The sequence below is a fragment of the Oryzias latipes genome, chromosome 21 (assembly GCF_002234675.1).
Source record: "Oryzias latipes chromosome 21, ASM223467v1".
Lineage (NCBI taxonomy): Eukaryota > Metazoa > Chordata > Actinopteri > Beloniformes > Adrianichthyidae > Oryzias > Oryzias latipes.
Window position 1 is genome coordinate 24816801 of NC_019879.2, and position 24371 is coordinate 24841171.

General features: G+C 43.1%; 2 protein-coding genes across 4 annotated transcripts in view; one reads left to right on the forward strand and one right to left on the reverse strand.

Annotated features, from left to right (window-relative positions):
* Positions 1 to 15354, forward strand: part of LOC101173182 (B-cell CLL/lymphoma 9 protein) — a 37275-nt gene extending 21921 nt beyond the window's left edge. For 2 of the 3 annotated variants that reach the window (XM_011489871.3, XM_011489870.3), the window contains exons 3-10: positions 5060 to 5530; positions 7650 to 7963; positions 8167 to 8274; positions 8401 to 8587; positions 9704 to 9800; positions 9905 to 12071; positions 12529 to 12801; positions 12929 to 15354. In XM_011489871.3, the coding sequence (XP_011488173.1) occupies positions 5244 to 5530; positions 7650 to 7963; positions 8167 to 8274; positions 8401 to 8587; positions 9704 to 9800; positions 9905 to 12071; positions 12529 to 12801; positions 12929 to 13965 (4470 nt within the window). In that variant the 5' untranslated portion in view covers positions 5060 to 5243 and the 3' untranslated portion in view covers positions 13966 to 15354. The remainder of the gene's footprint in view (positions 1 to 5059; positions 5531 to 7649; positions 7964 to 8166; positions 8275 to 8400; positions 8588 to 9703; positions 9801 to 9904; positions 12072 to 12528; positions 12802 to 12928) is intronic. The other variant, XM_020713262.2, reaches the window with a different exon arrangement.
* Positions 15355 to 16738: 1384 nt separating this feature from the next.
* Positions 16739 to 22288, reverse strand: acp6 (acid phosphatase 6, lysophosphatidic). The gene is made up of 11 exons (XM_004081800.2): positions 22065 to 22288; positions 21020 to 21227; positions 20800 to 20928; positions 19824 to 19954; positions 19667 to 19746; positions 19486 to 19573; positions 19271 to 19403; positions 19063 to 19163; positions 18420 to 18512; positions 18172 to 18337; positions 16739 to 18099 (listed from the first exon to the last, which is right to left on the reverse strand). The coding sequence occupies exons 2-11, from the start codon at positions 21218 to 21220 to the stop codon at positions 17971 to 17973; spliced, it is 1251 nt and encodes a 416-aa protein (XP_004081848.1). The 5' UTR covers positions 21221 to 21227; positions 22065 to 22288; the 3' UTR covers positions 16739 to 17970.
* Between the last annotated feature and the right edge of the window lie 2083 nt (positions 22289 to 24371).

Below are 24371 nucleotides of genomic sequence, written 5' to 3' on the forward strand. Positions count from 1 at the left end.
CTGAAATGTTTGGTCACTTGTCAACGTCCAAACCAGGAATGAAGAAGCGCTGCAGGGGAATGCCAACTGTAGGTACAGATCACTCACTGCAGAGAGGGAAGATAACCCCTCACAGAAAAGAGATGGGTCTGACTGCCCCAACTTAAAGATGTAGGAGGACTTCGGTTAAAGCAGCAGTGTTTTGTGCTTTCTGTCTCCCAAGTGTGACTTGTATCTAGCTGGAGGCTTTCTAACTTCTCATATTAGAAGAATGAACTGACTCTTCAATTCAGTCTGCCGTTTGTCTTGTGACAAAATCTTTTGTTCTGTGGCTCGTTCATTTCATAGAGTAAAGAAGATCTTTGCCTCTCGCGCAACATCAGGAAAAACCACCATATATATCCCATGTTTTCATAATGTTTGTGAAAACGCGATATAAATTACTATGGCTGAATATTCCCATAACAATGATTATATTATATAAAAAAATATTTTAATAACCTTCCCAATCTACCATTTGGTTCCAAAACCTTTAACAAATCAGTAGACTCTCAACTGACTTCTCAGTCCTAAGAAAGTTCTCTTTTATCTTGATGTCTCTGTTTCTTCCAGTCGGATTTATGTCTTCGCCGTTTTATAGCCAATGACCTCCTCATGGCAGCTGACCCTGCTTTATTCACCATCCTCCTTGATCTTTGACACACTTTCCTACACTGTGCAACTCCATAAACTCTCCTCTATAAGCCACTCCACCCCCTCAGATCCCAGCCCTCTCTTGTTGCATCTGGTATGCCTCAGAGCTCCGTCCTGGGGTCTTTACTTTTCAATATTTACCTCCTCTCCTTTGGTAATATCTGCCACTAATACAATTTAAATTTTCATTGCAATACTGATGACACCCTGCTCTATTTATCCAATAAAACTAACTTCACAACCCTTACTACTTTTTTTATCCCTGTTCTTTTTGAATTAAAATCCTAGTTCACTTTCAGATTCCTTGAACTAAATGGTGACAAAAGAGATATTCTTAGTAAAACAGCATTTCTATCCAAAATTAACAGTTTCTAATTTTCCACCTCCATATGTGAAGTGAATGAGTGTCATTCTGTACTCTATCATTCCACTCATATCAACTAACTACCTCACTCAGTCACATATTTTCATCTACGTACCATCAGTCCCCCTACTACGTCTTATCTGTTCCACCACCTCTTTACCTTCTGCATTGATTTTATGTAATTTTCTTCTCTATGGGCTCCCTCATAAAATACACTTCAGGTTGTTTAAAACTCAGCTGTTGGCATGATCACTAAAACTCCCTCTTATGCTGCGTTCAATTTCAATGTTTATTCACAGTACAGATTCAATCTGAGGTCCTGCAATTTGAGCGTCAGGCACAGCACATTAGTCTGAAAGCAGCACAACTTGGGCATTGTGGCGCGTCCAGAGTTAAAAGAAAATCTGAACTTGGAAGATTGGTCTTATCAACCAATCAGGAATTCAGTTTTGGCCTGTGATGTGTTCAGCAGGTGGAGTCTAAAATCACCACGGGGGAGAAGCTGATCGGCCGAGTTCTGAACTTTGAGATATTTTTATTATTTGCATAAAGACAATAACAAAAAGATTCCTTACTTTTATTGTTTTTCGTGGTTTATTTTTTTTCCCCCCATGGAATAATGCGGGGCAACAAGTTGTCAAATAGTGCCACATCTCCGGCACGTCTAAATAGTGGCGGCCGACGGAAATTTGACGCGCGAATCGCGTTCGGTGTGAACACAGCATTACCACTACATCACCCCTATCCTTCAGGAAATATAACATATAACATATAAATATGTTTTAAAAATCCTTCGCTACCCCACCCCACCCTAAAATCTTCACATCTCAATTCCCTCTCGTTCCCGTCTTCCTCCATCCAATTCACATTTCCTACTGTTCGGCTCTCTATCATGGATAGGGTGGACCATTCTGGTACTCTGCCCCCCAAACTCAGGAACCCTCACGGCCCCTACATGTCTAACAAAAGCTTCCGTTCCCTTTTTTAAAACAAGTCTAACAACTCACCAGTTTAAATGAGCCTATGTGTTGAATTTTTACTGTTTATTTTTATTTATTTATTTAACAATTAGTATTTCTTGCTGTTTTATCATACCTTTTCTTCTTTTTATTCTGTATTTGATTTGATTTGTACAGTGTCCTTGGGTTGAATGAATCATCATGATCAAAATCGTATATTAGCTTTAAGACTTCAGAAAGTAAACTACTCAAAACACCATTTAAAAAACAAACAAATGACAAATTCTGTTAAACTAAATGTTTTAGTTCATTTGCAGCAGTGATGTTACATAATTCATATTTAGATACTTAAATAACTGTAGACACATTGAGCAGCCTAATTACTGCTAAAACAAGAGAATCATGAATATAGTTTGACTGATACGAGAAGAGTACGGTACATTCATCTTCTTGCTTGACTTAAACAATCACTTTTCCTACAATACACCAGTATGTCCTGTGACCTGACATTTGCAGGTAACAGGAGGCCACCTGTTATTAGAAAGCAGGTCGTGTACAATAGCAATGCTGCACTAAAGTGAATTGTGTTATAGAAACAAAACATAAAAAGCATTTGTGTGTCTTATCTCAGCTTCCTGTATCCTCTGTTTAGTTTTGCAGCATGCACTCTCCACTTCATCCTTCATGCAAACACGGCCTCTGCATCTCCTCTGCCCCATTGTCCCAGTCCTCCCTGTTGAGCTCTTCCCCAGTCTGTCAGGCCTTGGACGCAGCAGGACACATTGTTTATGGTGTAGAAGTCAGTGAAGATGCTCTCATGATGCTGAATGATGGCTAATTAATGACACTCCTAGGCCCATCTGGACAGCGGGCCCACGACAGTATGTTTACACATGCTTGACACTGCTGCTGTGAATTACACAATGCTGTGTGCTACAGAGCTACTGTACTTTAGTAAGCCAAAACACAATCAAATTTCGAATTAAAATTCTTTTTTAGCTTGCAAACCTTCACTATGAATGTTGGCCTTACTGTCTTTGAGTTTGTAGATGAAGATGTTTTTGGTTGTCTGTCTTCATTTGTCCAAAACACAGAACTCACCATATGGATTTTCCTGCTTTTTATTTTGTGTATCTATCTTTTTGACACTACTGAATATAATTATATAAGCTCCTTTTTTGCTACTGTTTATGACTTGTCACATTGTTTGGCTCTTTTTTCCCCCAAACTCTACAGGAACAAAACTGTAGAAAGAATGTAGAAGCCCTTAATGGGAGTCGAATGAGTATTTAGTCCTTTAGGTCATTGTTTTGTTAGGGCCACATCGTTAATCCCACACTCTAGTATTATATCCAGCTGTTATCTAATATTATGACCATCATTTTATAAATATCTACCAATGTACTGAGGTCTTCTAATCAGCCCCCTCCAGTCTTGGCTAGCAAATACGTTCTCTCCTCTATAATTGATTAGTTAAAATCACATCAGTGCCTCTACCAGTCTGCATGATGGACTGATTCCTAACAACAGCTTGAATTTGTTTTTGTAGAACATGAATTGACTCATATCTGATTGTAATTGAGTCAAAAATGCACAATGTTTATTGCTAGTTTTCAAAAGGATTTTTCTTTATAAAAGGAGTTTTTATTAGTAGGAAGGGGGATCTTATTCCCAAAGGTTTGTGCTTTCAAGCACAACCTTGCTGTTGTGTCAAACTCAAATCTTCAGAAGTAGGTAAACTGTTGTCCTCGAACAGCAAAATCAGTGCACAAAAACGCCTATAAGTCATGTGATCTCAGTTGGTGGTGTCTTGAGTTGATGTCACTGACGTACGACTCGCATTTACCGGGGAACATCCGATTTGTCTGCTTACATGGCACACGCAAATGCACGTATCCGATTCATATCAGATTTATTTCCACATATGAATGAGGCCTGAATCTGATTTGGAAAAAAAAAAAAAACTGAATCCATGCGCTTTTTTCCTGCTTACACTTTCATCGGTCATGTCCGATCTGTGCCACATGAGAGGAAAAGATCGGAATTGGGTCACTTGAACCATGCAGTGTAAATGGGGCCTGAGAGAATGAGTGTGGTAATGCGGATTTCTTGTCCATTATCTCCTTATGCCGCTGTTTAAAAAAAGACTTGTTGGTTGCCAAAAGACCCAGGTGTAGTTTGGAGGATTGTTGGTTTTGGCTTCTAAATTTGCACTTTGCCCTAATAAATAAAAACATTAATTATTGATGATTTTAACAGAAAATTTATTGTGATTTCATGACTTGATATAGACTGTTCCTGTTTATAACTTTTAAATGAACATTTGTATTCCTTTATGTATTATGGACGTCCAATGTTGTGGGTTCGATTCCCGCCTTGCCCGCCCATGTGTAGGAGTGTTCATGGGCGAGACACTGAACGCCACCTTGCCTCTGGTGGAAGGTTGGCGCCAGTGTTCGGCAGCGGAGCCGCCATCAGTGTGTGAATGTGTGAATGGGTCTGTGACTGTAAAGCGCTTTGGGCCTTCGAAGATTACATTGGCCATCATTTATTTAAAGGAAATCGTGAATCGGTTATATTTTAAGTGTGGATGCACTATGATAATCCATTTTTCTGTTCTTTAACAACCAAGTATTCTGTGTAGTTTAACCTGTAATATTATTGTGTTAAAAGTATAAGCTATTTTCCTAACTAAGACTTACGCAGCGTTGTGTTGTATGGAAAGCAAGATTTTTTTGTCTTTAAAATGTGTTAAAATACTTTTTGGAAATCCAAATGTTTCTGCTGATTGGCTCCTGTCAGGGGCAACAACAAGTGGTTGGGTCAGTTAAGGTGACGTAGTTCTGATATTTATTAGTAACACTGGGGGCTTCCCACTTAAATGTCAAAGTTACCTCAGGAGAGGCTGTCTGGTGTAATCGGCTACTACATCTTCTATTAACTCATTTGATAATTGGAATACACGTTTTTCCATCTTTCACTCATACAACAAAAAGTGATCCTGTTATTCGGGATGTTTTTTATGACCAGGATTCTGTTTTTTTCTCTCCTTTTTTCTCAACAGTGTGCCTGAGGGCCGTTGAAAGCCCCCTTGGGGGAGTTTCATAAACGCACAAAGAAAAAGGAAACCCTTTTGGACTATTGTTTTTGTTTTTACACACACTCTTTCTCACACACACATACACACACACACACACACACTTGCACCTACACACCCACCCACACCCACAGACAAGGACATAGAGAGAATGTTGGAGGTCCAAGAGGAGAGGCCAGCGGCGGCAGGTACAGCAGCGACACACTTCAGCAAGAAGGAGCGAGGGAAGAAAGAGCGAGAGGAGGCCAAGGACGGTCGGGGGAACCTATCGAACATCGGGAATCCTGTTCCTCCTTCCAGGAACGTACGTTCAAAGGGGCCACTCACACACACAGGCAGCCCCCACCAGCTCATCACTCCTCCCTGTTCTGTAGTCCTGGGAACCCCATCAATGCACTCCAATAGGCTAAAGAACTCCCCGTCCGCCAACACACAAAGGTGAGTGGACTTTTTCTAAGCCTAAAGGTCAGTTAAATCCATTGACTGTATATGAGAACTGGACTGAGTGACTTCTCCCTCCCCCTGGGATTTCAAACAGGAAGTACCTGCTGGTTCCAAGAAGAAAAAATTCCATAGATTTATAGACAAATAAACAGCTCTTACTCAGTCACTATACATGTCAGAATAACCATTTTTGCCCTGCGACCCTTTTTTTTAAACATGCTTTTGATAATCTTGTTTTTTTTAAATTATTTTTTTTCTGTAGTGCAAGTTGTTCAAGTTATAAACTGGCCGATCAGATACCTCAATAAAAATAGGTGGTGCCTGCTAGCCCCAAGTCGAACCTTTTTAACGTTTGATTGATTTCTTTCAAGTAGTAGATGTGTAGACTTCCAAACCAGCTCACTACTTATTGGCAAGAGTGGTTGTCATAGAAATGTTGACTCGGACCGACTCAGTGCTTACTGACGACGCCTGGCGCCAACATGGAGGTATCCATATCATGAAAAAATGGTGACTTAATTGACATCATTTCGTGGGAGCCAGAAGTAAGCCATTTTCTATGGGTGACGTCCCACTCATTTGGGCCAGTTCTCGTGTACAGTCAATGGTTGGATCGCACAATAATGGAAATGGACAAATATTTAGCCTAGTCTTAGCTGCTACACACATTATGTTTCAATTAAGGTTTTTAATGAACATTTAAAGGGTAAACTTAGGGTTGTTTAACATACAATCGGATTAATATTTGTTCTTGTTAATGACAGTGTCACAATGGTATTTAACATCATGGTTATACTTGGTATTTATTGAATTTGTACATTTGTTTCTAGTAATTAAAAAAGTCTGGAACTGGAGCGTTGACTAATTGAAGGTGCTACTGATTATTCGGAGTTGCTAATAATAGTTTGCCTGGAAACTCAGGGCCGTTGTAAACGGCTTCAAAATCCAACTAAATCAAGCAGTAAAATGTCCAGAGTGTGTGGACTGTATAAGGAATATAAAAGGTGGTTTCTTTTACGTGAAACACAAATGACAGAAAATCAGCCAATAGGCTCAGTTTCTGCAGAAAGGATCCAATTTTTCAAAAAGCTTCTACGTTTTTAAAGGAGAATTCTCTTTAACTATGTGTGCAGCTAATATCATATTTATCTGATGGTTTTGGGAACAGAAAAGCTTTACATTGGCATACAGTCGTCCCTAATTCATCACAGAAGTTACAGAGATTTGTGTAAATCTAGCTAGCTGAACATATTCCATATAGGCCATATGGAGGAGGCTGAGTTCTGCATCTTAAAGGGTTGCAGAGTATGTCAATCTGCTAAAAAGTATTTCAGGCAAAATGGCAATAAAAAAATGAGGGAACAGTGAGACTGCAGAAGTTCAACTATGAAATTGCAAGGGGTCACTGTAGATAAAAACAAAGGTTGTTGCTAGCTGCCTAGAATCTATAGTAAAACCAGCTTCACTGATCAAATGTACAAGTCCCGCCCCCCCACATCCACACACACTGTTGAGAGGTTTGGAGGTGTATTTTTAATGTCTTTTAGCAAATCCAAACTGAACATCTTTGTTCCATTTCTGTTCAGTCTTGATGGGTTGCTGCTCTTGGGTCAGGGAGTACACTGGCCTTGGAAGTTGTCTTTGCTGACTCATGGTTTTCGAGTCACTGGAAACAGCTGAATTCCCTGCCAGAGTCATGGCTTTGCCTCTTCTTTTTCTTTTTCTGTATTTTTGTTTGAGCGAGTGTTCCAGATTTTAGCTGTACTCTTTGGCTCTGATTGCATTTACTTCATGGCTCTTTACAAGTTTATGTGTGTTTTGAAGAGGAGAGACGAAGCAGGAGATTGGGGTGTGGTGGGATTCTTTTTTTTTTCTTTTTTCAGTTGGATGTGTCCTGGTTTCCTGGTGTAATAACAGCAGGCATTTGCATGATTTTGATATTTTTATTTCTAATGTTGGCTTAATGGACAAAAATCAAACGTTTTCTTTTCAGAAGATGAACAAAACGAACAATAAGAACCTAACAATGTTCAGCTGTTTAGCTATTCATGCTCCACTTCTCTTTGCTGTTTTGCCTTTCGCAGATTAAAAAACAGATTTTCTTTTCTTTCAGCCCTAAACCGAAGACGGAGGCCATGGTACGATCACCTCCTGTCATGTCCCCTTCCACTGCCGCCCAGATGGACTCTAAAATACCCAATCAGGGTAAACCGGGGAGCACGGGCAACCAATCACAACCCTCTCCCTGTGACCCCAAGACCCTGGGTGCTAAAGGGGGTCAAAATGTTGCAGGTGGAATGGGGCTGAAGAACGGCCAGGGCCTGACATCAGGTCCAAGCTCCAAGGTGAAAGTCAAACGAGAGAGGAGCACCTCTGTGGAGTCGTTCGAGCAGCCGGACAGCGGCACACCCACTAGTGAGGAAAAAGGTGGGAAAGCACCACAGAGTTCTCCACTCTTGCAAATTGCATTGAAATGCTTTACAGAAGAGCTTGTTTTTAAGAAAAACTAGGATAAATATGTGATAGACGGACTTTACAGTCCCTTATCACTGCTTACCCTAATAACTCCTGTGTGTGTGTGTGTGTGTGTGTGTGTGTGTGTGTGTGTGTGTGTGTGTGTGTGTGTACAGATGGTAGCAGGGTGAAGAGGATGTGTGTGGCAGAGAGACGGCAGCCATACAGCGGAGCTGACTGGTGCTCTGGAGGAGAAAGCGATGAAGATGACAAAGGATTCTTCAGTAAGTGTCTTAAAATGTGCATCCAAGCAGGCAGGGCTTTGCCTCTCGTTTCTCACCTAAATGCTACGACTCCATTTCCCATGAAGCTCTGCTCTTCTTTAAGCCAAAGTCTCTCCTTCTTTTTAGACTGTAATTCCAGTGATCTGAAGCCCCAGGACTCTGTCACACATTCTACCTCCAATGCTGGACTCAGTCGATCCTCCACGCCTTCCCACAATACACTGGGAGGCCAAGGCTCCACAACAGAATCTGCTAGTGGACAGAAATCGGGCTCAAAACTTGTTTATGTTTTCACCACGGAAATGGCAAACAAGTAAGGAGCAGTGAAAGTGTCATTCTGTATTTGTACTGTATCGGGACAGAGTTAAAAAGAAACAGATTTCTGTGACTTATTCTGTGAAGGTACGTTAATGTTTCAAAGAAACTCATGAAGCCGTCTTTTAATGTAAAGTGAACATTCCTCAATTTTGTGGCTTTGGCATTGGAATCTTTTTTTTTTTGTAAATGTATTTTATTTCCTTTAGGTATACTTGAACAACAAATCAGTAGTTCAAAAGTTTATTTGATTTGACTTGTCATTAATATTTTTGAAGTGATGCAGCCTGGTAAAAGCTGCCATGATTTCTGATTTAAAGGTTTCTATTTTGTATATTACACCATGGCATGAGTGTACTTAAACACGATTAACAAGAAGACCATGGAGGCTGCATGGGTGAATGCTGCCTAACTTACTTCTCCTGGACTTGATGTTGAAGTAAAAACAGTTTTAGGGCCTCTGAACATTTTTTCTTGAAGAGAAGCCTTTGTTGTTCACACAGTCCATCAGACGGGACTTGCTAATTGCACCTGTGGACATGGGTTTTGGACAGGTTTCTTGTTTAGCAGCCCCCGCTGCTATAGGGTTGCTCTGGAGTTCTGCCAAATTATTTTTCTCAGAGAAAGTAAAAAGTATCTTTTTTTTTTTTTGGTTTGTTTATCTTTAATTTTCCTAAAATAAACTACAACTAGTCTTTGCCGTACCTTGCTAGGAAAAGGTACCATTTTTAACCACACCAAACACTGTAAGTCACTAGTTTGCAATGTACCATTTTATCCAGGACTCCAGTTATTTAGCATCACCTTGAACCAAAAGATGATAACTTAAATTTATTAAAATAAAAAAACCAAAATATTTTTAAACATATTTAATGGGCTTGTAGACTCCAGCTCATTTTCTCACCAATTCTCAACCACGTTTGTTTCTATTAGAGGTATACTTTTGTGTTGGGGTTGTGCCGTTTTGTAAATTGTCGATGAAATTGATTAATGCTTAGATTAAGTGTGCAGATGTCTGACATTTCTTCCAAAGCCCTTTTTTTTATTCATAAGTCCTACTGTCTCTACAACAAACAACATTGCTCCTGACGCCTGTCTGTCCTTCTGTCCCCAGGGCAGCTGATGCAGTTCTAACTGGCCATACAGAAAACATCATTGCCTTCCACATGAAAAACATCTCCAACAGCAAGGACAAAGCTCACCTCATTTTGGTAAAGATGCATGCGAGCAGGATTTATGTAACACTAATGCATGCATGTGCCAACAGAGTACCATCATGAGAGTCTCATACGGCATTTTTGTTTCCTTTTTATAGAACAATGCAACTGGCACACTACGAAATGATTCCAAGCCTCCACAGCAACCTCCGTCCCATACACAAGACCCAAGCCACCAGCCTGGGTCCAAACCGTCCTTATCTGGAATGGCAGAGACGGCAACAACCCAGTCTTCAAATCAGGGGAACCAAACCAGTGTTCTTTCGCAGGAAGGGTCATCGTCATCGGGCATGGAATCTAAAAATATCCAAGGCAGTAGCCCCAGTAACACAACGGCCTTGGCTGAACAGGCCCCCATCCCCCAGTCTGAGGCAGGCCTCAACCCTCCGACATCAGAAGGGGGGCAGGGTGGGGGTTCTGGTGGAGCGGGTCTGACTCCCCAACAGCAACAGCATCAGCTGGCCCAAGAGCTTCTAAACATGGAAGCTAACACAGAGGGTCTGTCCCAAGAACAACTGGAGCATCGCCAGCGATCCCTACAAACATTACGAGATATTCAGCGCATGCTGTTCCCCGATGACCGTGATGCCCCACCGCCTGGGCCCCCACAGCCACACGGCGGGCCCCATGATGGCGGCCCTGACGCACCCCGTAGATCTGAGCAGGGTCCCCTACAGGCTATGATAGCTCAGTCTCAGAGCCTTGGACCACCAGGTGGACCTGGAGGACCTCGTCCACAAGGTCCACCCTTCGGCCCGCCTCATGGTCCAAGGGACATGCCTCCATTTCCACAAGATGAAATGGGTCCACACATGGGGGGTCCAGGCAGCTGTGGAGAAGGAGATCAGATGACTCCTGAACAGGTGGCCTGGTTGAAATTACAACAGGAATTTTATGAGGAGAAGAGGAAGAAACAAGAAATGCAACACCGGCCACTTCCTCCTGACATGATGATGCACCCTCACGGTCCACGTGCTATGATGCGAGGCCCCCCACCTCCCTACCAAATGGGCCCGGGAGAAATGTGGGGAGGTCCAGGTGGTCCAGGTCCAGATCATTACCCAGAGCGAATGGGCATGGGCCCTGGTCCAAGAGTTATGCCCCCACATATGCAGAGGATGCCTGGCTTCTCTGGCATTATGAATCCTGAGATGGAAGGCCCCCCAAGGCCAGGAATGGGCTGGCCTGATGATATGCCTCCCAGGATGGGTGAAGGACGAGGCTTCCCAGGAGGACCCGGGGGAATGTTTCCTGGTCCAGGTGCTCGCAGTGAACGTTTTCCAAACCCTCAGTCAGTCCAAGAAGCAATGTTTCACCAAGGAATGGGGGGAGAGAAAGGCATTCCACCTGGAATGATGATGGATGTGCAGAGAATGATGGGACACCAAAGAGGTGGAATGGAGCCTGGCAATGGCATGGGAATGTTTCCTCGAATACCTGGTGATGGCCCTATAAGCCCATCATCAAGGCTCCAAGGAATAGGGAGCAGAGAAATGGGCCCTGACTTTGCCATGGGGCCTGGCCCTGGGCCTCACATGCACCCCTCTAAACTACGAGACCCCCCAATGAATATGAGTCCAGATGAAATGATGAGAATGAGAGGTGGTGGAGGACCTCCTATTGATAACATGGGTCCGCAAGGCAGACCTATGCAGGTTCCTCCATTTGCTGAGCAGACGCCGTCGGGAGACTTTCCAATGGGACCCGGTCGGCCCTTCCCAGGGGGTCCTGGGGGGATGAGGGGTCCCCATGCAGACCAAGCGTTCGGCCCAGAGCACAGATCTACACCAACAGGAGGTAATGGTCGTATTAACCACCTCCCCTCTGCTGGTGGTTCTGCACAAGGCCAGAGAGGCCGCAAGCCAGCAGACCTGAATGTCCAAGCAGGAGGGGGGAATTCTCCTAGCGTTAATCCACTCAAGTCTCCGCCCCTGAGGCAAGTTCAGTCTCCAATGATGGGCTCTCCCTCTGGAAACCTTAAATCGCCTCAAACACCATCCCAGCTAGCTGGCATGCTCACCGGTCCTGCAGGCTCCGCTGCTCCTCCAGCACCTCCAACATCTGCACCAATGAAGTCTCCCCACTCTATGATGGGATCAGCAGGTGCCTCTCCTGTTCACATGAGGTCCCCCTCTCTTCCAAACCCCTCTCCAGGATGGGCTTCCTCTCCCAAACCACCCATGCAGAGCCCTGGGGTGCCCCCTCAGGGTGGCAAACCTCCACTCAGTATCACTTCACCAAACATGATGGGAGGCATGGAGCAAGGTAAGTATTGCCTATTTGATTGTTTCTCACTGTAATCAATGGATTTTTCTTTGTTTTTACTTTTAACTTCTTCCAAGGAGACTGTATGGAATTTACAGATTTTCTTTGTAGTCACATTTTTAAACAATTTGATTTGAACAACTGACTAATTGTAAAAAACGAAAAAACAAAAGATAAAAATCAAAGATGGTTACGTGGTGCATTACTCATTCATCACATCTGTATGAGGGGTGGGGTTGGGTTGGTTATGGTCAAGTGGCTCCCTCTTGTGGTCACAAAACCGAGCAACCATGAAATCTTATTTTTTAGACTTTCATTTTTTGGACCTTTAGATATGGATATATGTTTTTACTTTCTATGGTTTGGTGTTATAAAACCACCCTTAATACGCCACCTTTATTCTCTGTGGTTCTTTCATGTTTTTCACTTTCTTTTTTTCCCTTAAATCTATCTCTAGGTGGAAATGGTCCCCCATCAGGTCCTCCTCCATCAGGTCCTGCACCTGGCTCTATGTCACTGCCGGGCGGTGTCCAGTCGGGAAGTCCGTATACCATACCCCCAGAACCAACTCTGTCCCAGAACCCTCTGTCAATCATGATGTCACGCATGTCCAAGTTTGCAATGCCGAGTTCCACCCCGCTTTACCACGATGCCATAAAAACCGTTGCCAGCTCAGATGATGACTCTCCTCCAGCTCGTTCTCCCAACCTGCCTTCAGTAAACAATAATGGTAAGACGGCTGACATGAAAAACTGTACTTAATAATTTTGACGCTGAAGTTTCACCAACTGTCACTAGATTTCAGGCAGTTTATACTCAAAAGTTTGATACTAATTCTATTTTATTTTTTATTATAGGTATGGCAATGAATCACCAAGGAAATCCCCGTATGATGGGGCCTGGAAATGTTGGACCTATGTCTGCCCTCAGCCCCATAGGTATTAATGCTGTGGGATCGCAGCCTCTGTCCCATGGCATGCCCCACCAGATGCCTTCTCCCAATGCTCCTAACATGGGTCCCGGCATGATGTCTCACGGCATGATGATGCCACCAAATCCCCAGGACCCTGGTATGGGTAACCCTCAAATGATGCCCCAGGGACGGATGGGCTACGTTCATCAGAGGCAGGGATACCCCCTCACTCAGTCCCCTTCACAGCAAGGCCCCTTTTCCCCACACAATGGGCCCGGTCCCCAAGGCTTTCCTGGCCATCCTATGGGTTTCCAGGGCGAGGGGGGACCTATGGGTGGAAGGCTTGGAAACATGCCCCATGGAGGAGGGGGCGATGGAGGCATGTGTAAGCCCAACACTCCTGGTGGTCCAGAGTTCAACAACATGCAGGGTGGATTCAGTGATGCAGATCTGCATGAGGTGATGCGGCCGGGAGCTTCTGGCATTCCTGAGTTTGATCTCTCTAGGATAATCCCATCAGAGAAACCCAGCCAGACTCTGTCTTACTTCCCGCGAGGTGGAGGAGACAACCCCGGGGGGAAGCCACCACACCCCTCTGGCTTCCCCATGCAGGGGATGATGGGTGATGGCCCTCCGAGGATGGGTATGCCAATGCAAGGGATGGGGGGGATGTCAGGGGGCCCCGGTGGAGGAATGGGTCCCCAAGATATGCCAATGGGCAACCCAAGCCACAACTCTATGCGGCCGCCATTCATGGGCCAAGGCATGATGGGTCCCCAGCATCGGATGATGTCTCCTGGGGGCCCAGGAGGGATGATGCAAGGGAGACAAATGCCTCATCCAGGCCCTGGCAACTCACCTAACATGATGATGTCACTTCAGGGCATGGGGGGCCCTCCTCAGCAGACAATGATGATGGGGGGTCAGATGCGGCCACGTGACATGGACATGGGGTTCAGTCCGGGCCCCGGAATGTTCTAATCCATTAGGAACCTTGTAATTAGAATGTTCTTGGACTAAACACAAGGATGGATTTCCGATCATGGAGGACAAGCAAGTGTTATGAAAGCGAATGAACTCCAATAAGTGAGCTAAAACACAAACGTGCACCCATGAAATGAACAGAACGGGGGCTCAGCGGACATCTGGTAATGTCACATGAAAACTGTTTCAGCCGAGACTCAGATGGGCCCTGTTTGGAGTAATTTTGTCACAAGAACATTAAATTTTTACTCAAGAACTGCAGAATGTATGGGATTGTTGTGCATCACAGAACTGTTCATGTGTTTTTTTTTTGTTTTGTTGATTATCTGACTATAAAGATGACTTCCACATCAAAGAGGAATCAACCTAACTAAAAGTCAGCGTGGAGATGCTACAGTATGTCTACTTTTTTCAAATTAAAGAGAGAAAAAACAAAACAATTTTGTCATGAAAGTGATGTGGAACAAGAGAAAGGAAGGAGAATTTGAGTTTAGTGAGGACTTCAGTGGAAATCCATCATGTCTCTGGCTCCATAGTTTTGACTGTTTCTGTACAGTGTATACGTGAGAGTGTGTTTGTGTGTGACGCCTGGAGTGTGTGGGATGTATGTTTGTGTCTGTATGTATAGGCATTCTATCAGTGACCTCTCAGCTCCTCTTACCCATCTTTCATTGGGGGAGGAAGGCCCCCTGAAATACTGTACTGTTTACCATTGGTGGGCTATTCAAATTTTAGTCTATTTTAATTTTCTTTGTAACTCCAGTGTATATCAAACCAAACTATGACCTCATTAAGATAATAGTATTATTAAAAAAAAGCACAAACATGGACCATCTGCAGAAAGCGTCTTTTTTCTCTATTTTTACCACGAGAGCAACACTCGGTGTGAAGATCCTGGCAGCTTTGCGGCACCACGATCACCTCCAGTCCATTTCAAGTCGCGGACGACGCCCAGCTCTGCTCAGTTTCAGGACTCGCCTTCCCCAAGCGTGAATAACATTGCTAATACCCAGATGTGCTTATGTGTGTTCTTGTTCCTGTTGTGTTTCCTGTTTTGTTTTGACTCTTGTTGACTCTGGGTAATAATCATTCCCACAGCAATAATCCCCCAGTGGTCGGCAGATTGGGACAGGAGTGGCTAATGCAAGCGCAGGTTTGCCAGGTATTCTAGAAATAGAGGTAGGTAGATCTACGTTTAGTGAGGCGAGTGCGGTGTCCGGAGTGAGACAAAGAAATGTAAACACGTACTGCTTACCATCCAGTTGACTTCCTCTCTTTTCTCTATTGTATAAGCTTGTCATGTGTTTCTCCATTGGCTTTGGTGCAGAATAGCCTACCAGGGCTGTGGTGATGGACTACAAATAAAAGATATTGTTTTGGTATATACATGTTGTCTATGGCGTGTGTGTGCATGCGTTTCTATCCATGTGGATCCTGGTTATGTGGATTATGGGCCGTCTTTAGGTTCATTTTAGGGTCAAAACAGTTTTTTGTTTTTACCTGTGATCCCAGCTAAATAATTTGATGGATAACTCAAAGACACACAAAGTACACAATGCTTAAAGTATTTTCTCATCTGCCTCTACAGACTGATCGACTAAAGTGACAACCAGGGCTGAGACCAGTACCGATTATTAATGATCAAGAAAACTGATAACAGATTTTTGGAGCCGATATTCATTTGTGGTAAAAGTGAACGTATTGGCATCAAAATTTAGAGTAATACCAACAGTTAACTTTGCTTATTATAAAAAAGCAAATGAGGAGGGGTGGGCTATAGGTGTACCTGTGCACAGAGCAGCTGAGGTGCTTGCTTTTCCCCCTCAATACGAGGACGGATGTTTCACAGGACTGGTGCATTAGAAACCAGGGTTTGGTTTCCAGGGGGCGCAATAAGTTTCTTTAGGTGTGAGTCCTCGGGCAAGACCCCTCACGCTACTGCCTAACTATAAAGCCACAAGGGGGGCCCCAAGTCAGGGTCTCCCTGTGCCGGTCCCAGCCCGGGTAAAATACAGGGTTATGTCAGGAGGGGCATCTCGCGTGAAACTCTCTCAACCTCACCTGTGCAAATCAGTCAAAGCTGATTCATTGTGATGACCCCTGAAGGGATATGCCGAAAGGTCAACATCAAGGAGGTCAGATGTTCATGTTTCAATGCGCAATTAATCGTGCTAAAAGACAATTCTGTTAACGCCTTAAAGTGATTGCCCTTGTTGCTAGTAGTGTAACATGGTGATGTGGGCAGACATTGCTGGACAGGGCAGTATGGCTCCATCTGAGCCGAATTGATCAGTTCTATATTGGCCCATCAGATTAAAAAATGCAGATGCTGCTACTCTAATTTGTCACTGCTTACCTGTCGAGTTCTTGACACCAAACTGGATTATCATAGTAGTAGTAGTTGGTTGAACCAAGTCCAGATGACAACCTTTAAACCTACTACTATGATGGAGTCTACCTGGATGAATGAGAGTCTTCATAGACAAACTGGATTATCTCTAACCTTATGTTGTGCACTGGTGTGCAGTCCTTTAGCCCTTGTGCTATCTTAGGTGACCCCACCCTTACATTGACGTGTTCTCCCTACCATGACAAAGGTGGAAAGATTTCATGTAATCCATGGACACCAGTGAAGATCACAAATCATTGAAGAAAAAAGGTACAGCCACTGTCTAGTGGGTCTAGATGACCCTACTCCCAATGTTAAAGTGCCTAGGATAGCACAAGGGTTAAAGCAACTAAAAAAACGAGACTATTAAAAATACAACAATCACTGATTCTGATTTCTTTATTGTGCTTTTCCTTAGTGTGAGAAGAGTGAAGAAACAAACATTTTTCCAGTGTAAACCTCATCTTTTTATTTTCAAATTCATGTCAGAAACACACAAAAAGGCATCATCAGAAACCTGCAGCAGAACCACTACAGCTTTAGAACCGAGTGGGTTCTGCAGAATCTGGAAACATTCAATAGCAAAGACACTTTTCAGTTCATAGAGACCTCTGCTGATAAATGCAAGCTGAAGGCTCAACATTTGACATTCCCAGAAGGAATTAAGCTGAACTTGGTCGAGTTTAACCGTAAAATAATTGCAACAGCAATTGGAAATATATTTTTAATTTTAATTTAAAACCTATATGACAGAATGTATAGGTAATACTTTCTCATAAAGCTAAATTAACACTGTGGGAAACAGTCAATTTGTGGTTTGTGTGACTGAAAATTAAATTTGTAGACTTCAAAACACTTGAAAGTAAACTTAAGTCAATCCTCTTCATAAAAACAAAATGTGAAATGTTCTTTCAAAATAAAAGACTTGCATAAAGTAGGTTAAATATGATTTCAAAGTCTGTGGATCATTATAAGGGGATGTTTTAGAACCCATGAAGTTAAATAAAGGCCACAAACCCAAAGGCTTAACATCATTATATGCAGAATGAAAGAAAAATTCAGATTGAAACTGGCAAAGGCTCATAAATCCACTGTAAAAGTTCCTTTGCAAGGATATTCTACTAACTAGAACAACCAGTGAGAGCACAGTCTTAATCAGCTAATCTTACGGGCAAAAGAGTTCCTCTTATATATGTTTATGTATTAAAAAGCAACTTTGCATCTTTGTAAGCTTTTGTATTGCAAACAGTAAAAACATGGTTTCCCTCTGTCTGTTCCCTTATTCTGAAAAGAACATGTGTGTTTTAAACACACACATCCCGAAGTGTTGCTGTTGCTATAAAGTCATTGAAACGTCCTGAAAAATGGGTCCAATAAGTAATCCTTAACTAATCCAAACGGTAAATACATTCCTGCCCAAATGATTTGCAGTAAGGCAAAAATAAAAAATGCACAGCAAAACTATTCTGCATGCAGAATTCTGAAACGTTTGATTCATTTTGCTGTCTAGGACTTCATTTTATGGCTCGTATGGATAAATCCGACTGCGAGGTCAACGGCTGAACAGAGGATGTGATAAAAAGAGGCGTGTGGTGTGAACGGCGGCTGAGCGTTCAGGGTCCAGGTTCTGTGCGCTCACAGAGTGAATGGTAGCGTTCTGAGCTCAGCGAGCACGCCGACATGGCCTGTTTGAACTCCTGCAGGGGGCAGTAGACGCCACTGCAACCGGGTATCAGTTGATCCTAAAAGACAGAGAAAAATAAACCATTTTTAGAAAATGACTTTAGAAATAAAAACGCTCTGCCACGTCTTACCTCGCCCATGTATGAGACTTTAACAAACGGCTCGTTGGTCTGCTGGCTTTGGTGCAGCTCCACCGTGATGTCGGCGCCGTAGGGCGGCCACTTCTTGTCAAAAATGCCCAAAGCCATGAGGCAGGGGATCAGGGTGGTGTCGTGAGCAGAGTACAGGAACAGCTTCCTGTTTGAGGCAGCAGGTCGCCGGTGAACGTTTAGAAAAAAATCCCGTTTAAAAGCTGAAGTGCAGCTTCTGATGGCTTCACCTGTTTGGCTCAGAGGAGCCCCCCTGCAGGTTCTCCTCCATGTTGTCCAACAGTGTGTGCAGGAGGGGCCCCACACTCAGCTGCAGGTTCTCCCTGCATGAAGCAATCAACCAGTGTAAAAAGAACACGGACGCTGTTAGTTTAAGTCCCACTGCAATTAGAATGGGAGCTATTTTAAAGTGTTCCAGAGGTCTTTTCACTTTCCTTGTGCTGTTTTTAGCCCCAAATAAAAAAAAAAACCTGTATTGTAGTTCATTCTCTTCTAAGTTGTGCGTTAGCGTGGAGAAAACCCTTTCATTCCCTGTTGATGAGAGCTCTCTGTTTACACGCTCTCCCGCTAGCTTACAGCCCATTGCACCTCCAACTTAACATTACCAATACAACAATGTTCCACCAGTACAGTTTGGAGCCAAATGAGCTCAGACGAGGAAAACAAAGACAAACATGGATCTAGAGCAGGGTGCGTTCTTTGACGTCACAGAAAAGATCTTTTTCAAACTCCGCCCCTAATTCACACTGATTTGCATAAAGAAAAACGATTTTCTTAATATTTGTCCTCAATCGTGAGAAAAATGCCGCAGAATAATGTGAAAAACAGGATTTTCTCTGGAGTGGGACTTTAAAGTTTGAGCTTCCCTCTGACCTGTTGCTGGGTTGGAAGACGTGGAGCATCATGTCCACAGCTCTCTGTTCCACCGTGTCCCTCCAGGGTTCCAGCGCGGGGGGGGAGGGAAGACCATGCGTCTGTTGGTGTGAAGAATGTCGTTTTGTGAGAAACAAACCAACAATCGGATCCGCCGACTCTTCTTGTGTGGTTGAGTTTGTTGAACAGAATACATAAAAAAAACGACCTCTCTGGCAACCATGTCGTCCCTGATGAGGATGAAGTCGACACGGTGGTGGGCGGCGATCCCCAGCGCGCTGTGGATCCTCTGCAGGTCTGCGGCGATATCCGGCAGGGTGGACGACTCGGCCCAGCGATGGCTGAGAAAGCAAAGTAGATCACGTCCGCTCTTGGAGATCACGTTGTTCTGGTTTTCCAGGTCATGAACTCAAAGATGTGTACCTGCAACGGGCTTTGAGCAGCTTACAGCCGTGGTAGTTTGGGTAGAGAATTTCAGATTCAGCCGGCGTGGTCAAGATCGGCACGGTTTCTACATCCGGTGAGAAGAAGAGGAAAAATTTTTGATCCTCTCCAATGGCGAATAACCCTAAAGTGAATTAGCAAACACTGATATCTGCTCCACCTTTTTGTTTTTGTTGAAACAACCCAGCAATCAGGCACCTGGCGGATTCAATGGTCCTCACAATATTAGTAGAGCGTACGCTAAAGAAGGAGTTAGGAAAGACAAAATAAACCCAAAACCCAGATAACAGCAGCAATCATGGTGACGAAACACTTACTAAACCTCTGCAGGAGTAAAGCTGGAGTTCAGAAACGAACGCTCCTCAACGTATCGCCTCCTTAACCTGCTTCCCAGATCGTACAGCTGCTGCATGCCCAGCGTGGTCAGCTGACCGGGGAACGTGCCACCCTGCCAACACCACACAATAAAACAGATACGACAACACTGGAAAGCACGTTTCCACGGATACGGTTGATGGCGTAAGACCACCCTATCAGAAGGGGAGGAGTATTACAAACTGGAGAATAAAAGACCAAACTAAGCTACATCTGTAAGAGAAATACTGACTTCTTAGATGAGAGTCATGAGGCCTAAAGTAAAACACCAGAAATAAAACTTCAAATAATAATTTACAACTTTTTTTTTTTACTAAAGTTTTTTTTAAATTCTGCAGTTTCATTGGAAATTCCCTCAAAAAAGGATTTTTATGTTTTTTAGAGCATAAATATTTGAACAACTAAAAATCTCGGAAACAGTAATTAGTTCATTAGATTTTTTTTTCACATAAACTTTACAAAACTACTGTATTTAAAAAAAATCCCTGTTTGGACAATAATCTGATTGAAACACTGACATTTGTCCAGCAGTCCACCTTAAGATGACTCAGACCCCAAACTTTTATTAAAAGCTCACTGTAAACTTCTAAATTGAAATAATCTGAACAAGAAATAAACAGTTTTCTTCCTCAAAAGTACAAACCACAGAAATTATTGTTTTGTAAAAAGAAAACTCCCGGAAACTTTTTTCCTTTTTTTAATTTATAGTCGACATTTTAGAAACGAGCCTGAAAGTTTCACAGAGGAATGAAGCAACCTCATGTTTACAACGGTTTATAACAGCATTTAGCCAATCACAATTAAGAAATTGTACCAGTTTTTAGAAAATGTTGGGGGGCACACATTATTGACTTAATGACAGGAGCTTGCTGGCTGCATTTAGCCCCTCAGGCCGGACTTTGGCCTGTGTCTACTCACAGTGAGAATGTTTTTTCTGTAGTTGTCTTCTATTGGAGCTGGAGGCCTGGGTCCACCCTGAAGATCCGTCACCACGTAGTCGATGTGGGTGTGCGGTGGAGGATCCAAGAGCGCTGGAACCCACCGAGCCTTTGATGGGTAAACACAGAAACTTTGCTCAAAAGCCAGAACTCTACAAAGATAGTATGATGTGTAGAGAAGCAAAGCAGCTGAAAAAAACCTCCATCACGTCCGGGATTGTCTTGAGTGGCGTTCGAGCCCCGTGCCGGAACACCACCTGGACCAGCCTGAGCTCGTATGGATGACCCGCAGACGGGGAATTGGAAGCATCTGGTTGGGTTTTCTTCTGGGACCAGAGAACTGAACCAAAAGCAACCGACACCGAACCCAACAGACCCGCTTTCCTCAAAAAGCCCGTCATGGCTCACCTGTTAAAATAATTTACAAAAACCAAACTTGATCATTTTTCCCCCCATTATTTTGACATTCTCAGGGCAAAAAAACTAACAAAACAAAACTCCATAAACTGATTTATTTGGCCTGAATTAGAAAATAAGCCGCATTGGTTGCAGTGAGCTGACCTTTGACCTTCCCCCCCAAATGTGAACAGGTAGAAGGTGCAGTAAAAACAACAAAATAAAAGCTTTTATCGTGTTTGCACAAAGCCACAGCCGACTGAAGCCAGCTGCAGCCAAACCTTCTGTTAGAGACGACAAACCTTCAACAGCAAAAACACTAAACAGCAAATTCAACATCTACAACAAAAAACTGAAAACTATGAGGTCTGACAACTACCAAACATGGACAGGTCAGGTGGTAATCCAGTTTATTACAGGCTGTAAGTCAATTACAGCATCACAACAGCTGTTTACTAGTTCAAATAGGAAGAAAAAAATAAAAGAAAGAGTCAGGATCAACAATATCTGGATTTATCCACGGTTATTTCAATTATTTGATTTTTTTAGGAGTTGCTAATATTTTTTAAAGTTATTATTGACAAAAAAATTAAGTCCAGCAACAAAAAAGCCCGTCTTAAGTCCAGCATAGAAAAAAAATATCGTCTTGCATAAGAACTAAAAAAAAATAAAATAATCCTCAGACATTGGTTAGCAAAGGGAAAAAAAGCATCATGACCCAGCTAACTAACTGCTGGTGCAGTTAGCTAACTCCAACAGACTAAATATAACTTGTATCTCTTTAGAGTCAAATCAGCAAACTTTGTCACAGGAAAAACGATTAAAGCCGCTTCCGTTGTCCTTACTTACTTTTTTAGACAGGGGATAAAACCGGTATTTGACAGAATATCCCGCTTCACGTTGGTCTTTCGCCTGTTACCGGCTCGGGGTTTTTGGTTCAAGAGCAGTTGGGAACTGTAGGCACAAACGTGACGTCTTACAGTAACAGTAGGAGTGACATGTAAAAATTAAACTACACATCCCACTACCCACTTTTTTTTTTATAACTACAGCTTCTTCCTGTTAAGATTAATGGTAAAGTCTATGCAGTTCAGTAAACTGTCATCCTCTACCGGAGGAAATAAGTACTGCATGTCAAAGTTGACCAACATTCAAAAATGCTGTATTTTTTCCCTTTATTTTGTTATTATTGTTTTATATTCAGATTTTTTTAAACCTTTATTAACGGTATATTTTTTCTCCGTGTTTTTTATCAATCCACCCTAACTATAGTAAACAAAATTTATTGAAATTTTATCTATCAATCCCATTATTTTGTCATAATCAGGTCAAACGTGTTTATTGGCAATCAATTTTTTCAACTCATTCTTTATAGTGAGTCCTTTATTTCAGTAAATAAATGATCTTATTAGTTGGAATGTACCACTTTAAAATGTTCTCATATACTTAATATTATAGAACAAATTTCTTTTTGATCTATAAAAAATTATCCTGGAAATGTTTTTAAAAAAACACGTGTTAAAAAAAAGTTGATTATGTGTTTAGCCATAACCATTACCTTTTTCAATTCTGAAGTTATTCAAATAATAAATGCAAATTGATCAATGGGGCTCAATAAAGCAGGAATTCTGGGTTCAAAGATAGACAATATTTCCAAAAGTATTTGCTCACCCATCCAAATGATCAGAATCAGGTGTCCGAATCACAGGTGAATAAGTTTAAGCACTCAGGTAAGCAGACTGTTCTCACACACATTTGTTGTGAAAGAATGAGCTGCTCTCAGGAGCTCAGTGACTTCCGGGATGGAACGGTCTTAGGATGCCACCGGTGTGACAAATCTAGGGGTGAAATGTCCTCGATCCTAAATATAATAAATGTATTCCGCAGCTCGATCAAAATGGAAGAGTTTGGGAACAACAGCAACGCAGCCATGAAGTGGTTGGCCATGTAAACTGATGGAGAGGGGTCAGCGGATGCTGAAGCGCACATTGCAAAAAGGTCACTGACTTTCTGCACAGTCAATTGCTATAGAGCTCCAAATTTCATTTGACCCCAAGATTAGCCCAAATACAGAAGGCAGAGAGCTTCATGGAATGGATCTCCTTGGCTGAGCAGCTGCATCCAAGCCACACATCACCAAGTGCAATGCAAAGTGTCGGATACAGTAGAGTACCAAGCCACCACTGGACTCTAGAGCAGTGGAGACGCCCTTCCAATCTAATGGACGAGTCTGGGTTTGGAGGTTGCGAGGAGAATGGTAAATGGACTGCAGTGTGCTGACTGTGAAATTTGGTGGAAGAGGAATTATGGTGTGGGGTTGTTTTCCAGGACTTGGGCTTGGCCCATTTACTCCTGTGTGTGCACATCACAGACAACCTCTCCTGGTCGGAGAACATCGCATCACTGGTTGGGAAATCACAGCAGCGTCTCCACTTCCTCCCCTGAAGTCCTTCCCCCCCATCACGCACACTTTCTACAGAGGCGCCGTGGAGAGCATCCTCACCAGCTGCATCACGGTGTGGTATGGCGCCTGCAACGCGTCCTGCCGGAAGTCCCTCCAACGCATCGTGAGGGCATCTGAGAGGATCGTCGGTGCCCCCCTTCCCTCCCTCCAGGACATCTACAACACCCACCTCACCCGGAAAGCCCTCTGCATTGCAGATGACCCCACCCATCCATCCATCCCACAGCTCCTTCAGTCTGCTGCCATCCGGGAGGAGACTACGCAGTCTTCAGGCCAGGACCAGCAGACTAAGAGGCTGTCAGGAAGCTGAACTCTCTCCCAGCCCTGCCTCCACTCCCCCCTTTTTGCCCCGTTGCCCTCCTGCTCTGCTGATCCCTGACATACTCACGTCACCTACCTCACCAGCACTAACTGCACCTTCCACCAGTCCTCCAGTGCTGTAAAATATTTTAGTTAAACAAGTAACTATACTTCAGTTACTTTATTCTCTCCTCTCATTTTTACATTATTTTTTCTACTATTTATTGCCTCAACTATTTATAGTTTGTTTTATAGTTGTCTCCCCGTTTAAAACTGAAGCTGAAGAGAAAACGGAATTTCAATTTCTATGTATGTGTAAACATTGTAGATTTTGACAATAAAGTTACTTTGACTTTGACTTTGAAGAACTCTGAATATTTCAGGATACCAAA

Bases quoted from the DNA above. Each gene is read 5' to 3' on its own strand.
- acp6 (XM_004081800.2), bottom strand. From the start codon at position 21,220: ATGACGGGCTTTTTGAGGAAAGCGGGTCTGTTGGGTTCGGTGTCGGTT. The intron at 19,747-19,823 runs GTAAGTGTTTCG...CTCCTTCTTTAG, and splicing joins TTTACTCCTGCAGAGGTTTA to CGTACGCTCTACTAATATTG. The intron at 18,100-18,171 runs GTAAGACGTGGC...TCTGTCTTTTAG, and splicing joins AAGTCTCATACATGGGCGAG to GATCAACTGATACCCGGTTG.